This window comes from Crocodylus siamensis, chromosome 5, assembly GCF_052110815.1.
Source record: "Crocodylus siamensis isolate JL-2025a chromosome 5, ASM5211081v1, whole genome shotgun sequence".
NCBI classification, from domain to species: domain Eukaryota; kingdom Metazoa; phylum Chordata; order Crocodylia; family Crocodylidae; genus Crocodylus; species Crocodylus siamensis.
Window position 1 is genome coordinate 201,843,192 of NC_143399.1, and position 14,970 is coordinate 201,858,161.

Here is a 14,970-nt window from a genome sequence, read left to right on the forward strand (position 1 = left end):
AAAAGTAACGGGGATGCTAAACAGTACAAATCACAATCAGCAGTCAAGGCCGCCAGTTCATGGCCTATAGTAAAAGCTCACCTTGAAACAGAAAAATGCTGATTGTTAGCTGATTTCTGATCAACCTCACACTTCGTGGGAGTTGCAAGTTCAGGGTTACTGCAGTGTTGGCCTGAGTTTCAAAGCTGCCGGTCAGTTGGACCTTTCACTGACTTCAGCTGGGATCAGTCTGGACTTGAAACTGGTTAATTACAAACTGATGCTGTGTAGAGATGGGCAAATTATTGACTTTTGGAGCCAGTGGCCAAAACAGGGGGGAAAAAACACCCCAATGAGAAAAATTTTTTTTTATAGAGATGCCAAATTTCTCTGATCTCTTTTTTTCCCTCTATGAAATGAAAAACCACAAATTATATTAAGAAATCATTTAGGATTGAATAAGATGTTATCTCTGGGGGACTTGGTTTCCTTTTAAATAAAAGTAGCTCCACTCTTAAACTAAACGTGGCCTTGAAGTACAAAATACAAGTATTTTGTTTCATTTTAGAAAATGGCAAAAAAAAAACTTGATGTTTTCAATTGTTTTTGTTTTGTTTTGGCTTCTCAGTTAATTTGACATGAATTTGTGAATGGCTTGTGAACTATATTTTTGGTGGAGAGAAACTTCACAGGAAAAAAATCACTTAGGCCTAGCCTGGTTGCTCTGACTGATCATTCACTGCACTTAAATTGTTCAGCTCATTATGCAAACCTTTCCATTGTGGCCATTTATAATTATCCTGGACAAACTGCAAGTCAGTGTACATGGTTGCTGGTCCAGTAGATAAATCAGCAGCAAGGTGATAGAGCACAGCATGCTTTGTTTAAGCATAATGTTCAAGGCCTCTATCGTTGGAACAAACCATACCCCCTTCTAGGATTTTGCTTTTTCAGTGACTCAGAAGAAAAGAAGAGCTGTCCAGCTGACCATTCTCCTTGGTAGGGTGCTCATGCCTAGTTTCATAGTTGTTACGGGGACCTTACGGATTTCATAAATTTCATAGACTCTAGGGCTGGAAGGGACCTCAGGAGATCATCAAGTCCAGCACTCTGCCCAAAGGGCAAAAAGTCAGCAGGGGTCATAGGATCCCAGAAATATAGACATTCAAATGTCTCCTGAAGGTGCTCACTGTAGGTGCTTGAACCACCTCCGCCGGCAGACTGTTCCAGACCTTGGGGGCTCGGACAGTAAAGAAGTTCTTCCTTATGTCCAGTCTGAAATGGTCATGGGGGAGTTTGTGACTGTTCAATCACATCATCCCCTGGGGCGCTCTGGTGAACACACATTCCCCCAGATCCTGATGAGCACCCCGATAAAGTTATAGGTGGCTATCAGATCACCCCTGAGCCTGCGCTTTTCCAGGCTAAACAGCCCCATGGCTCTTATCCTGTCAGGTCTGTTTTCCTGACCTCTGATCATGTGCGTGGCTCTTCTCTGGACACTCTCAAGCTTCTCCACATCCTTTTTGAATTGTGGAGCCCAAAACTGAATACGATACTTCAGCTGTGGCCTCACCGAGGCCGAGTACAAGGGGAGAATGATGTCCCGGGATTTGCTCGAGAAGCATCTGTGGATGCAAGTCAGCATTTCTCTTGCTTTATTAGCTGCAGCATCACACTGAAGGCTCATGTTCATCTTGTGGTCAATCCTGACCCCCAAGTCCCTTTCATCTGAAGTGCTAGCCAGTGCAGCACTGCCGAGCCTATAAGCATGCTGCGGGTTTTTCCTCCCAAGGCGAAGAAGCTTGCATTTTTTGGTGTTAAATGCCATCAGGTTCTTGTCCACCCATTTCTTGAGCCTCTTGAGGTCAACCTGGATTGCCCTCCTGTCCTCAGGTGTAGACGCTTTACCCCAAAGTTTGGTGTCATTGGCAAACTTGGCCAGTCCACTTCTGACGCCAATGTCTACAGCATTAATGAAGATGTTGAACAATATAGGCGCAAGGACACAGCCTTGTGGGACCTCACTGGTCACAGGGCACCACGACAATTGACTTCCATCAACCACCACCCTCTGGGTCTGACCACAGAGCCAATTCTCCAGCCAGCAGGTTGTGGAGAAGCCAAGACCAAAATCGGCCAGTTTTGCCAAAAGGTGATCATGGGATATCAGATTGAAGGCTTTTTTGAAGTCAAGATATAAGACATCAATCTCTTCTCCCTTGCCCAGGTCATAGGTCACCTGGGCATAAAAGGAAATGAGATTGGTCAAGCAAGACCTACCCGCAAAAACCCGTGCTGGCTATCCCTTAGGATTTTGGCGTTGGCCAGTCCAGGGCAGGTGGGGTGTTTACTCACTGGATTATGTAGATTAGAGAAATGAAGTATCATTTGCAGACTTTACTATGTGTGCTGGTTTTCCCCTTATGACAGGCATAACCACATCCTGAAGCGTGATCTTAAGGTTTTTATCATTGTCTGCCAGGGGAACAGGGATAGACTTAGACCAGACAAATCCTCCTGGACTAGACTGAGGATAATTTCCCTCAGCTGGAGAGGGATAGGTACCTGATGTAACAGTGTCTGAGCTGGAGGTGAGTACATGTTTCACAAGTCCAAATTTATCAGCTCTCTGTTATCTTTGCTGCTCTAGCCTTGAGGCAAGACCTTGATTTGTCCCTTATCTGCAGTAGTCCATCAGTCTACCATGCCAACTGGATTTATGTCCTGCCCAGGCACAAAGTCAGGCTGGGACACAGGGTCATTACAGAATTAAGGGATGAACTTTTAATCAGCCTGAGACTGAGTCTGTACTGAACCAAAGCACCAAAAAATGAATGAACAATTTTGCTTTGTGCCTACTGAAATCAGCTGTAAGCTGTGTCTTCAAGCAAAGGTTTGCAGTCCTGTGATTGCACCAAGGACTAATGTTTAGAAGTGGGATAAGGGACTGGGAAAGTAGAAAAATGAGACAAACGAAAAGATAGGAGACAGTGGGCTGGGGATGTGGTGGGGACAGATGCAGGGATTGAGTGAATGAAGGGCAGGAGCTGAGGAAAGGGGCAGTGGAAAGAGTCAGGTGGGGCATCACACTAATGTGGGGAAGGAGAGGATAAGGCACGAGAAATGGGGATGGAAGAGGACTGGGGACACTTGGAGCATCCTCTGCTCTGAAACCTGGTAGGCATTGGACCAGTGCAGAAAACACCTGGCCAAAGATACCTCGCATACAACAGACCACCACCTATCGCATATAACATGCACCTTGGTCTTGAAAAGCAGCATGAAGGGAAAAAAAAAATTTCAGGGTAAGTGAATAATAGCAGCTGGAGAACTGAGCCTACCCCATGTGCCAGGTCTGGCCCCGCAGGCCAGGTCCCGCTGCAGGCTGACCCCGTGTGCCAGCCCAGTATGGTGTATGGGGCCATATCATGTGGCTGGGGGCTCTCCGTAGGCCCTCAAGTTTGGCTGTGAGGGAGTGGGGCAGCATTAATAACCGTGATTCCCAGTGACATGGTAATTAATGCTGCCATCACTCCCCTACTACCAAGTTTCTGAATGCAAGAGCTCCATATTTCTTGCATAAAATGCACATCCCAATTTCCACCAACTGGGTTGGGGGGGAGGGGGATGCATACTATATGTGAGAAAAGAGGGTACTTAAGGAAAGATATGGCAGCAGCAGCAGCCTCCCCCCTGCCACTGTCTTCAAGTGCAGTCATCACACCTGGACTCTTGCCGAGCCCAAAGCCCAGGGCTGACGTTCCAGCTGAAGTTGCACCGAGCCCCTTTCTCATCAAGCGTTCTGCGATCCACTTTGCTTCCACATCTCAGTCCCTCTACAAGTGCATCTCGTAAGAGACCTTATGTACAAGCCACGGCTTGGCCTGGGTGGGTGCTGCAGGCAGACATAGTCAGACTCGTTTGCTGATGTTCAGCCAAAGTGCTCCGTTCCCTGCTTGCCCTTCCCCAGGCTGGCTCAGTCCTGAAAAAACTATGCTATCTTCATGCAGTCGAATTACCTTTGTGCCAGGGCTTCTATGACAGAGGGGACAGGCCCCAGCAGAGACCAGAAGAAGGCAGCCTGTGCCTGAACCTAACACCATGCGTGACTGATAGCTCTGCTACCAGGGGAACTGGAGAAATAGCCAAATCTTCTTGCCCTGAGAAGCAACAAGGACTTTATTTAAACTGTGGTTTAACACCCCAAAGTACTCAGGAGCTGGCGAGCATCATAGTCCAGCCCTGGCACGTGTCTTTGAGAGCTCCTGGCGCTCTGGTGTAGTGCCTGAAGACTGGAAGAAGGCCAATGTGGTGCCGATCTTCAAGAAAGGGAGGAAAGTGGATCCGGCTAACTACAGGCCCAACAACCTGACTTCTATCCTGGGGAAGATCTTAGAAAAGTTTATTAAAGAGGCCATTCTTAATAGACTGGCTGACACCAACATCCTAAGGGATAGCCAGCATGGGTTTGTTGCAGGTAGGTCTTGCTTGACCAATCTCATTTCCTTCTACGACCAGGTAACCTATCACCTGGACAAGGGAGAAGAGATTGATGTCATATATCTTGACTTCAAAAAGCCTCCGATCTGGTATCCCATGATCACCTCTTGGCAAAACTGGCCAATTGTGGCTTGGGGTCCACCACCATCTGCTGGCTGGGAAACTGGCTCTGTGGTCGGACCCAGAGGATAATAATAGATGGCAGTCACTCATGTTGGTGTCCTGTGACCAGTGGGGTCCCTCAAGGCTCTGTCCTTGGACCATATTGTTCAACATCTTCGTTAATGATGTGGACATTGGAGTCAGAAGCGGACTGGCCAAGTTTGCTGATGACACCAAACTTTGGGGTAAAGCATCCACACCTGAGGACAGGCAGGTGATCCAGGCTGACCTGGACAGGCTCAGCAAATGGGCGGACGAGAACCTGATGGCATTTAACACCTAAAAATGCAAGGGTCTCCACTTTGGGAGGAAAAACCTGCAGCATCCTTATAGGCTTGGCAGTGCTATGCTGGCTAGCACTACGGATGAAAGGGACTTGGGGGTCATCACTGACCACAAGATGAACATGAGCCTGCAATGTGATGCTGCGGCCAGTAAAGCGACCAAACCGCTGGCTTGCATCCATAGATGCTTCTCGAGAAAATCCCAGGACGTCATTCTCCCCTTGTACTCGGCCTTGGTGGGGCCACAGCTGGAGTACTGCGTCCAGTTTTGGGCTCCACAATTCAAAAAGGATGTGGAGAAGCTTGAGAGAGTTGAGAGAAGAGCCACGCACATGATCAGAGGTCAGGGTGTAGGGATGAATGGGTGAGACATACTTTCCTGGACTCCTTCCTGGGGAGAACACACTTCTGAGAACAATTAACTCAGCAACTTCTGCCAGATTTATGTTATTAACTTCTAACTGGATTATTGCTCAAGCAAGGGAGAGGAGACGGCCTTGCACAAAGGCTGCCTGCCCTCTGCTACAAGACATGCAGGAGGACGAAGGGGAAGAAATGCTTCATGCCCAGCATGGGTACCGAGATGCTCCCCAGGCGGGTGTCTTGGGGGGCTGAAGTCCTGCTAATAGGTCACAGAGGAGAGGTGTAGCAGGACCTGCTCTGTGTTGTGGGAGGGGAGAGCTGGTGGCAGGAGGGGGTTGTGGCTGGAAACAGGTGAGAGGCAGAGTGTGAAAGGAAAGACAGGAGGAAGGAAAGAAAGACAGAAACACAAGGGCAGGAGAAAGGGGAGATGAGGAACTAAAAAATGGTGTTGGGAAAAGAAGTAAAAGGAGAGATCAAAGAGTTGAAGAGGACGGTGAGGACAGTGCTTACTGTGCCTGGGTGGTTTCATAAACACAGGTCTTTCGGAGAGAAGAAATGCCACACACAGCAAACGAAGTAGAAGTTTGTCTCCCTGGGGCTCTTTCAAGGACTGGTTTCTCTGCTCCGAGTTGCAAGCAACGTAGATCAAAAAACAACTCGGTTGCAAACAGAAACAGAGTCTAAGCCAGGGATGGCAATTATTTCAGGCCGAGGGCCTCTTACTGAGTTTTGGTAAGCTATCAAGAGTCGCATGACAGGCAGCCAGGGGCAGATCAATATTAATTTTCCAAATTTTTTAGGGGCCCCACAAGCTGGATATAATGGCCTGGTGGGCCGCATCTGTCCCACAAGCCACATTTTTCCCACCTCTACTTTAAACTGACCTTGTGAAGTTGAGAGGCAGAGAAAGTAGAGAATCAAAACCAGGAAAATGCATGGTAGTGGGAGTGTGGTGCCAGGGGAGTGTGGAGGGAGAGGGGAAGGAAGGTGGAGGTAACAGAAAGGGAATCATAAGCAAAAAATAGCATCTGCAACTTCAAAACATGTTCTTATTTCAAATCGATACAGAAGTAGCTTCTATTATGGGGGCTCCAGTGAAGAAGGGGTCCCCATGCATTGGACACTGTAGAGAGAGAGTAAAAGTCCCACCTGCTATGACCTTACAGTTTAGGTACACATCATCGGTCCTCAGCTGGCAGGAAATGATGTAGTTGGGGCTGGTCCTGCTTGGAGCAGGTGGTTGGACTAGATGTGACCTTCTGAGGTCCCTTCAACCCTCATTTTCTATCACTGGCGATGCGTAGGGGGTGCACGTGCACCCCCTGAGTGTGGCGGTGCATCCCCTATGAAAAGGTGCCGCCGACGCTGTTGTTCATAAATTCTATGAAATTAGGAAATGGTGCAGCTTCTTGGGAGCAGTGTTGCTCTATAGCTAAGAGTGTGGTCTTTTAGGTATGTGCACTGGCAAATCCTTACAGCAACGTACAGTGCAGGCACTGGGCCATCTCCTCAATGGGTGGGTACCTGCATAATCCCCTGTAGGCTAAAGGACTCCAGTGAGATCCACCACCAGGCGGTTGGCCCCATAGCTAGGTTAGGATCCCAAGTCCAGGATCCCAAACACAGCCAGCAGCCTCCAGCAGTTACCACAAAGCACCCAGCTCTTTGAGAAATCAGGTCACTTCTAGCAATCACTGCCTCATGGACAGTCCTCAAGAGGGGCTTTGAAGGAGTGTTTCTGCTTCTGCTGGCCTTTGGAGGGAGGGTGGGCAGGACACTGCCTGTTGGCAGGTCAGGGTCCCCACCTGCTTGAATAACAACGCTGATCACACTGGCCCCTTCTAGCCTTAAAAAAAAATCTGCACTCTGCATGAACTGAAACAGAAGGTAAAACCTGGCATGCTCGTTAGCTGCAGGGTTAATGTGAATAGCAAACAGAGAGCGAGGCCACGTGTCAGTGGTTTGTAATCTGATACCTGAGAAGGGCAATTTATAAATACAGTAGTCTAATCATCTCTCCGCAGTCTGGCTGGATCCTTTGTGGCAGAGCACAGATCCCTAAGAATGGCCATCTGGATAGCAGTTCTTTGCACCCTGTTAACAGTGGTCCTCGGCAGCCTCCACTTCTTGGGAGCATTTCGCAGGAGAAGACCCAAAGAGCCTCCCCTGGACAAAGGCTACATCCCATGGCTGGGCTACGCGCTAGATTTCAGAAACAACAGCTCAGAGTTTCTACAGAAGATGCAGAGAAAGCACGGGGACATTTTCACGGTGCTGATTGGAGGCTACTACTTCACTTTTGTCATGGACCCATTGTCTTTTGGGGCCATTGTGAAGGAATCCAGATCCAAACTGGATTTTGAGAAATTTGCATCTGAGCTGGTCAGGAGGGTTTTTGGATACCATCCTGTCTCAACAGACCACAAAATCATTCAGCTGGCAAGCACAAAATACCTGATGGGAGATGGGCTTGTCGTCATGACTCAGGCCATGATGGAGAACTTGCAGAACGTGCTGCTCCATAGCCTGGGTGCCGGAGTAGAGGGGAGGCCATGGAGCCAAGATGGGCTCTTCCACTACAGCTACAACATTGTCTTCAGGGCTGGCTACCTGGCTTTGTATGGAAATGAGCCAACCAACGGCACTGCGAGCAAGAAGAAAGCCCAAGAGCATGACCGCACCCACTCTGAAGAGGTCTTCCATGAGTTTCGCAAGTACGACCGTCTCTTCCCTCGTCTGGCCTACGCTGTGCTGCCGCCCAAGGATAAAATGGAGGCTGAGAGGTTGAAGAAGCTCTTCTGGAACATGCTTTCTGTGAAGAAGACCTACACAAAGGATAACATTAGTGGGTGGATAAGCAGCCAAGAACGGGACCTGGAAGAGAATGGTGTCCCCGAGTACATGAGGGACCGGTTCATGTTTCTACTGCTTTGGGCCTCCCAAGGCAATACAGGCCCAGCTTCTTTCTGGCTTCTCTTATATCTGATGAAACATCCCGAAGCCATGAAGGCAGTGCGGGAAGAAGTGGACCAAGTCTTAAAAGAGTCTGGTCAGGCCGTGAAGCCATGCAGCGCCCCAGTTAACGTCACCAGGGACATGTTGACGAAGACCCCAGTTCTGGACAGTGCGGTGGAGGAGATGCTGCGCCTGGCAGCCGGCCCTATTCTGATCCGAGCGGTCGTTGAGGACATGAATCTCAAGATGGCCAATGGGGAAGACTACATCCTCCGCGGAGGAGACAGGGTAGCCCTGTTCCCCTATGTTGCAGTTCAGATGGACCCCGAAATCCATCCTGAGCCTCTCACCTTTAAATACAACCGGTTCCTAAACCCTGATGGCACCAAGAAGGATTTCTACAAGAATGGAAAAAAGTTGAAGTACTCTACTATGCCCTGGGGGGCGGGCACATCCATCTGTCCTGGACGTTTCTTTGCAGTCAATGAAATAAAACTGTTTGTGTTCTTGATGTTGCTTTACTATGATATGGAGCTGGTTAATGGAGAAGAGGAAATCCCTCCCATAGATAACAGCCGGTGGGGTTTTGGTATGATGCAGCCCACTCATGATATCCAGTTTCGATATCGGCTACGCTTTTAATAGGAGACGGTGAGCCCCCTTCTGACATACACCTATTTTGTATTGGCTTGAAATTCATTCATTAGTGAATCACTAGTCAAATTGAGCTGTTGAGGATAGAAGCTGTTGATGATGCGTAAGGACATGGATAAGTTTAAGCCTGTTAAATGATTGCTGCAACCTCTCTCTTTACTCAGTGTGTTGACCTTGAGGTACATCACAGCTCTGCTTGTACTCTTGTCCTGTTATCTACACGCTGCTCTGACTTTCGGACTGTCATTAGGAATTGGGCTACCTCCTGCTGCAGAATCGTAACCGGCTGCCTCTAGGAGTAGCTGCCTCCAGACCGGCAAAGGAAGCAAGAAGATTAATGAATTCCCCAAAGGAAAATAGGAGCTGGTAGAATTTCTTGAGCGTGGGCTTCTGGTTCTCTACTTTTTTCACTCATTTTAAATCTGAATGGAGTGTGTACATTGAGAAATATGTATGAATTTTTCAGGTGGCAATAAATATGCTTTTTATTAAGTGATTAAGTACAAAGAATTTGCAAATTATTTTCAGACTAACTGAACCATAAACCTTCATTCTGTGTTTTGCCAACATTTCTTCTTCTTAAAGGGACACAGTCGGTTTCTTTCAGCCCTAGCATTTGCTGTCCTGAAAGGATGATCCCAGCGCAAAGATATTTTCCAACATTTGGTTTCTCTACCCTCCATATTCTGCACCATAAGGTAAGTGCAGGCATCTTGCCAGGCTGAGTGGTCAGACTTGGCTGAGCAGGAGCTATTTAATTTACATGGGATATGTTTGCATGTTAAATGCTATATTTCTAAATACATCAGAGTCAAAGGGAGGTGTGAACTGAGGGTAAAACTCCAAAAAGCATAAAGCACTGCCAAAGTTAGGTCTGGTCTTATGTCTGGCACAGATCTCACCCAAGGTGATTTAGGAGCCTCAATGTCTCTGTACCCATTTATGGCATTTAATATCCTGAGTCATGTGTGACTGGGGGACCCAAGCTAGCGGGAAGCTTTTGACACTTTAGTTGAGGTTATCTAGTCTGTTAATGAACTGCTGGTTTGAAAAGTTAGGAACGTCTGGGGAAACACCAAGACACCGGAGAAAGGGAAAGGCGGGATGGGACTTCTAGAAAGGCAAGAACACCGAGCACCCGCGTGATACTTATTTTCCAGGGAAAAGCAGTTGGCAAACATCAGATGGAAATGACTCATACCCAGCAGAGCAAGAAAACCACAAGAGAACAACAAATACTCTGGTCCTACCCTGTCCGCTCCCCCTTTCTGCATCCGCTCTCTGCCACTGTGAGAAGGGTGACTGGGCAAGGTGAACCTATGGTCTCACCCATCAGTGGCAGCTCTTATAAGCACCCTCTATTTATAATGGAAAAGCTGCATTAAACTAGCTTTTTTAAGGCAATGAAGAGTTGGCGGAAGTTGATTTACGTTGCCAGAAATTTACAATTCAGATTTCTTTTTCTAGGGCAATTATATCATTTTATTGCCATACCAATTATCATTTCAAACTTACCCAGGTCTGCTCCGTCCTCACAGGGGCTCTGCTTTGTGCTTCACTATGTCCACTGGATTTGAACAAGTGCTTAATGGCTGTATCAGGCCCTGAGACTAACGAAGAAGAGAGGGGGCGTGGGGAGAGATGAGGAGGGTGAAAACCATACGGGTACATGATTAAGGAGACACAAATCACATTACCCACCACCCAACCTTTTTTAGTCTCCCATGCTCTCACCCTGTGCCCTGATGCAGTCCTGAATGAAAATTTTTCTTACAGTATTAAATCGATTAGGTTCAATCTACAGTGTCATTCTTCTATGCAATTCGCTCCCCTGGCTGCAAAATAGGCTGTCTGGTGTAGTGAAGTTATTAATCAACTTTGCTAAAGTAGAGGGAACTATTTTTAACTGCATTCCTGAACTACGTCCAACCTTGAACTTTGGATATGTTAGGTATGATTGGGGAACTTGCCTCAAACAGAATTCAGTCTCATTTACATTGACCTTAGTGGTGTCTTTGGAGTAAGCAGGCCGCATTATTAAGTACACTCAGCCGCAGCAATAGTTTTAAAATAAAGAATTCAACCCAAAACAAAACCCTCTGGGGGAAGGAGGGGAGAAATGTAATAGTCTTGCCTGAACAGAGATCTAACGCATTTCTGAAGCAGTGCTAACCAGGCACATATGGGCAACATCTTCAGCTGAACAAAGTCTCTTGTTACTGAGCACAAGCTTTAACATATCCCCTTGGCTTTTAGTCATTTCCTTTGCTCATCTTTCACTCACTCTTCATTGCCCTTCTAATAAGAGATGGCACTGTATGGGTGTTACAATACTTTGGTCATATTCTCCTTTTCCTTAAAATCACCAGGACATGGAATGACACAGGCGGCCGTTTTCCGAGCGTTTCAGAAGCACTTATAGAAACAGCGCTCTTTCCGAGTGTGGATGGTGAAGGGTGTTTGCATCCTGCTGTTAGACCCCTCCTGTAAAAGTCAACGTCTTGGTGACATTTGAGTTGGTCCAACAGGATAAAGGGCCGCTGTCAGTGATGTGTACATTTGAACGCTCGGTATTTCAGGGTACAGATAAGCCACCTACAGTTTGGGATCATGCTTGCATATCTGGAGGGAGAATCTTACAAGATACACTGTCCTTTGGAGGGGGCTCCCAATCAGGCCTGGGACTCCCCACAGGTCTGGAAATTTGGAGATGAGAGCATAGTGGCAGCATTAATTACCGTGGCTCCCAATGACATGGCAATTGATGCTGCCACCACTCCCCCGCCACAAAATTTCTGGACCCATAGGATTCATCTTTTTTTTTTGTATACAATGCGCATCCCAATTTCCACCAGCTGACTTTGGGGTGAAACGATGCATGTCAGCTGTGAGAAAATATGGGAATTACATAAAAATGTGTCATGAGCTGCACTGGGTTCAGCCAGCATCCTCCAGGCCACTCTCTTCAACCTCGTTAAGCGTGCCTGGACTTAGGGGGGTGCCTACACGCCAGCAGTGAGGCTGCTCCAACATGCTGTATATACAGCACATCAGAGCAGACTCAGTTAATCAAGTCTGCTGGAGCATGGTCCAGTGTCATGTGTATCACCATCCCCGCATTCACTGAGTTTTAGCTAAAGTGCCCCAATGCCATTTTTAAGTGCAGGGATGCTGATACACAAGATGCTCTGGGCACGTTCATTAGAGCAGCTTTGGGAGCCACTCTAATTAGAGCACACCCCTTACTCCCAGAGCACATGTATACATGCTCGAAGTGGCCATTGGTCCTCTTTTTAAACCCTTTGTCCCCTGTCCATTTCTAATGGAGGACCAGGCTGCAAAAAGTCCTGTTTTTCAGTTCATTGGTGAAAACGCATGCTGATCATTTGTCCTTGCCATGCTGTTGGCTGTGCCTAGAGGTAGGGCTGTGCACACCCAGGAGAAGCAGGGCTCCAAGCCAGCCAGGTGGGGAGAGAGGAAAGCAGGGAGGACGGTGGCCTTTTTGTGGTGGCCCTGCCCTTTGGTGTTGATTGGCTAAGAGACCCGGTGGCCCCACTCCTCACTTGTGATTGGCCAAGGAGGCAGCAGCCCCACCCCTTACTACTGACTGGCCAAGGGGGATGGTGGTCCCTATCTCCCCCTGACCAGGGGAATGTCCTGCATTTGGGGGTGGGTCAGTGGCCACCCTACCTGAGCCATTGCTGAGACCAAAGCCCAGGGCGGGCGTTGGAGATGAAGTCTCACTGGGCACTGTGCGTGGCCCTTTCTCATGAAGTGCCCTGTGATCCACCTTGCTTCCACATCCCACTCCATTCACGAGGGTGGAACGGGCCATCCCTTCATAAGAGAACTAGTGTACAAGTGCACATATAGGCAGGCTGCATGGCCCTGGTGGGTGCTGCATGGCCCCGGTGGGTGCTGCCGGCTGTCATTGTTCAGGTTTCTTCTGCTGGAGTTCAGCCACAGTGCTTGTTTCCTCCTTGCCTTTCCCCAGGCTGGATCAGTCCTGAAGAAGCTGTGTTCCCTTCATGCAGTGCCAGGTTCCTCTGATGGAGGAGACAGGCCCCAGCAGAGACCAGGAGAAGGCAGCCTGTCCTTGAGCCCATAGCCATGTGTAACAAGTGGGGCTCCTGGGGCCAGTCTAAGTGGTGGCCTGCCCACTTGTCTGGGGAAAGCTGTCCACCTGCCTCACCTCAGATGTATAATTATGTTGTTCCCGTCTGGGAGACTGCCCATTTAATGGCCTTGATGCCAGGGGCGTGTACACGACTCCAAACCTCCACTTATCCCACGCCTCACAGCTCGCATCCATATACATGATTACCGCCCAAGCCCTTTATCTGGGCCATATCAGCACATGCCAGCCCCTTAGCTGGGCCATCACTCAGCCTCACCTGGCCTAGACATCCCTATGCCCCACACTGGACTCTCAATCATACCGCCCACACTGGGGTCTCTCTTCACACCCACTCAGGGCTCCCAGCCCTGCCCTTTCTCTCAGGCTCCCTGCCTGCCTCTGGACCCCGTGGGCCCCCTCATTCCCCACACTGGGGCCTCAATCCCATGCCCCTGGAGCCTCACACCTGGCTCCTTCTTGGGGCTCTCAATCCCACCCCTCAGAGCCTCACATCTGGCTCCTTTGTGAGCCCCAGGTCCCACTTGGTGGACCTGGGCCCTCTTCAGATGGCCTGGACCCTGCCTCAGGCTCCACACACTGGGCCTTGTTCTTGGGGTGTGCTCCCCTAGCTTTTCCCCTCCATGGGGTACCTGCAAGGCAGCGGGGCTGAGATTTTCTGGCACCCCCTACTCACCCTTCCTGGATGCTGCCCTGCTGCAGTCAGTCCCACCACACCATCCTCCCCAGCAGGGTGTAGTTTTAGGTTATGCCCCGCGACCAGGAACCTCCACCTCCCCTGTAGTTCCTGCCCGGACCGCCACGTGCTCTGGGAGCAGCCGGCTTGAGGATATTGCTCCTTCGGCCCCCTGCGCCAACTGCTCGCTCTGCCCAGGCTCCTAGGCCTCTCCATCAATCAGGTGGCCTCCTGCTTCACATGTGACCGCCCGCTTGGGCCTGGTCCTACCTGTTTACTGCCTACTCAAACCCTTTTTGAGCAACAGGCACAACCTGTGCCCTGTCACACCCTGCTTCCTGGAGAAACTTCCTGCCCTGAGAAGCAGCAAGGATTTTATTTGAACTGCGGTTTAACTCAAGGGGGCACCAAGCCTCTTCCAGTCCCTTCAAAAGCCCATGAAGGTGTAGGGATGGGTGGGCGAGACACGCCTGCTTGAGCTCCTCCCTGCGGAGAACACGCCTGGTTTTAGCCCACTCAGTAAACCCGATGCAGCCAGGTCTATCCAGCAGCTCCTTCAAAACCCACGTGATCGGCCTGAGTCTGGATCATCGCTCAGCCACGAAAACTCAAGCAGACGAGAGCCCTACCCAAAGGCTGCTCCGAGCCCCCTCGAAGACACGCAGGAGGACTAGAGGGAAGAAATGCTCCACACCCATGGTACCTTGAGCTTCTCAAAGGAGAGAGAAACACAAGGGCAAGAGGAAGGGGAGCTGAGGACCTGAAATAAAAAGGTTTCAAGAAAGGAAGCCAAAGGAGGCATTCGAGAAACACCAGAGAAGTGAAGAGATGATGGCTCCCTCAGGTTGCCAAACAAAGCAGGCGCTTGCCTCCCTGGGGCTCTTTCAGGGACCATCCTCTCTGCTTCATAGGTCAAAAAATGCCACGGTTGCAAACAGAAGCAGGGTTTAAGCTGCCACTGTGAAGCCAAGAGGTAGAAAGTAGGGAAACAAAACAAGGAAACCGCATGGTATCAGGGAGTGCAGGTAGTCGTGGGTGGGGAGCCAGGAAGGTGGAAGAACAGGCTAGCCCAAAAATAGCATCCAAGTTCAAAATGTTCTTATGCAAGCCAGAAATTAGGAAATGGTATCGCTTCATGGGAGCAGCGTTGCTTTTCATCAGCTAAGCATGTGGCCTGGTATGTACTGGAATAGGCACCGGCAAATCCTTATAGCAATGCACAGCAGTACATGTGCAGGTCCGTGTCCTCGGTGAGTAGG

The 14,970-nt window shown here is 49.2% G+C and overlaps 1 protein-coding gene across 1 annotated transcript; it reads left to right on the plus strand.

Moving 5' to 3' along the window:
• The first annotated feature begins 7,280 nt into the window (after positions 1 to 7,280).
• On the plus strand, positions 7,281 to 10,364 carry CYP8B1 (cytochrome P450 family 8 subfamily B member 1). Its single transcript, XM_090049956.1, has one exon. The coding sequence runs from the start codon at positions 7,356 to 7,358 to the stop codon at positions 8,886 to 8,888; it is 1,533 nt and encodes a 510-aa protein (XP_089906082.1). The 5' UTR covers positions 7,281 to 7,355; the 3' UTR covers positions 8,889 to 10,364.
• Positions 10,365 to 14,970: the final 4,606 nt, after the last annotated feature.

Coding starts and splice junctions, on each gene's coding strand:
- CYP8B1 (XM_090049956.1), top strand. CDS start 7,356: ATGGCCATCTGGATAGCAGTTCTTTGCACCCTGTTAACAGTGGTCCTC.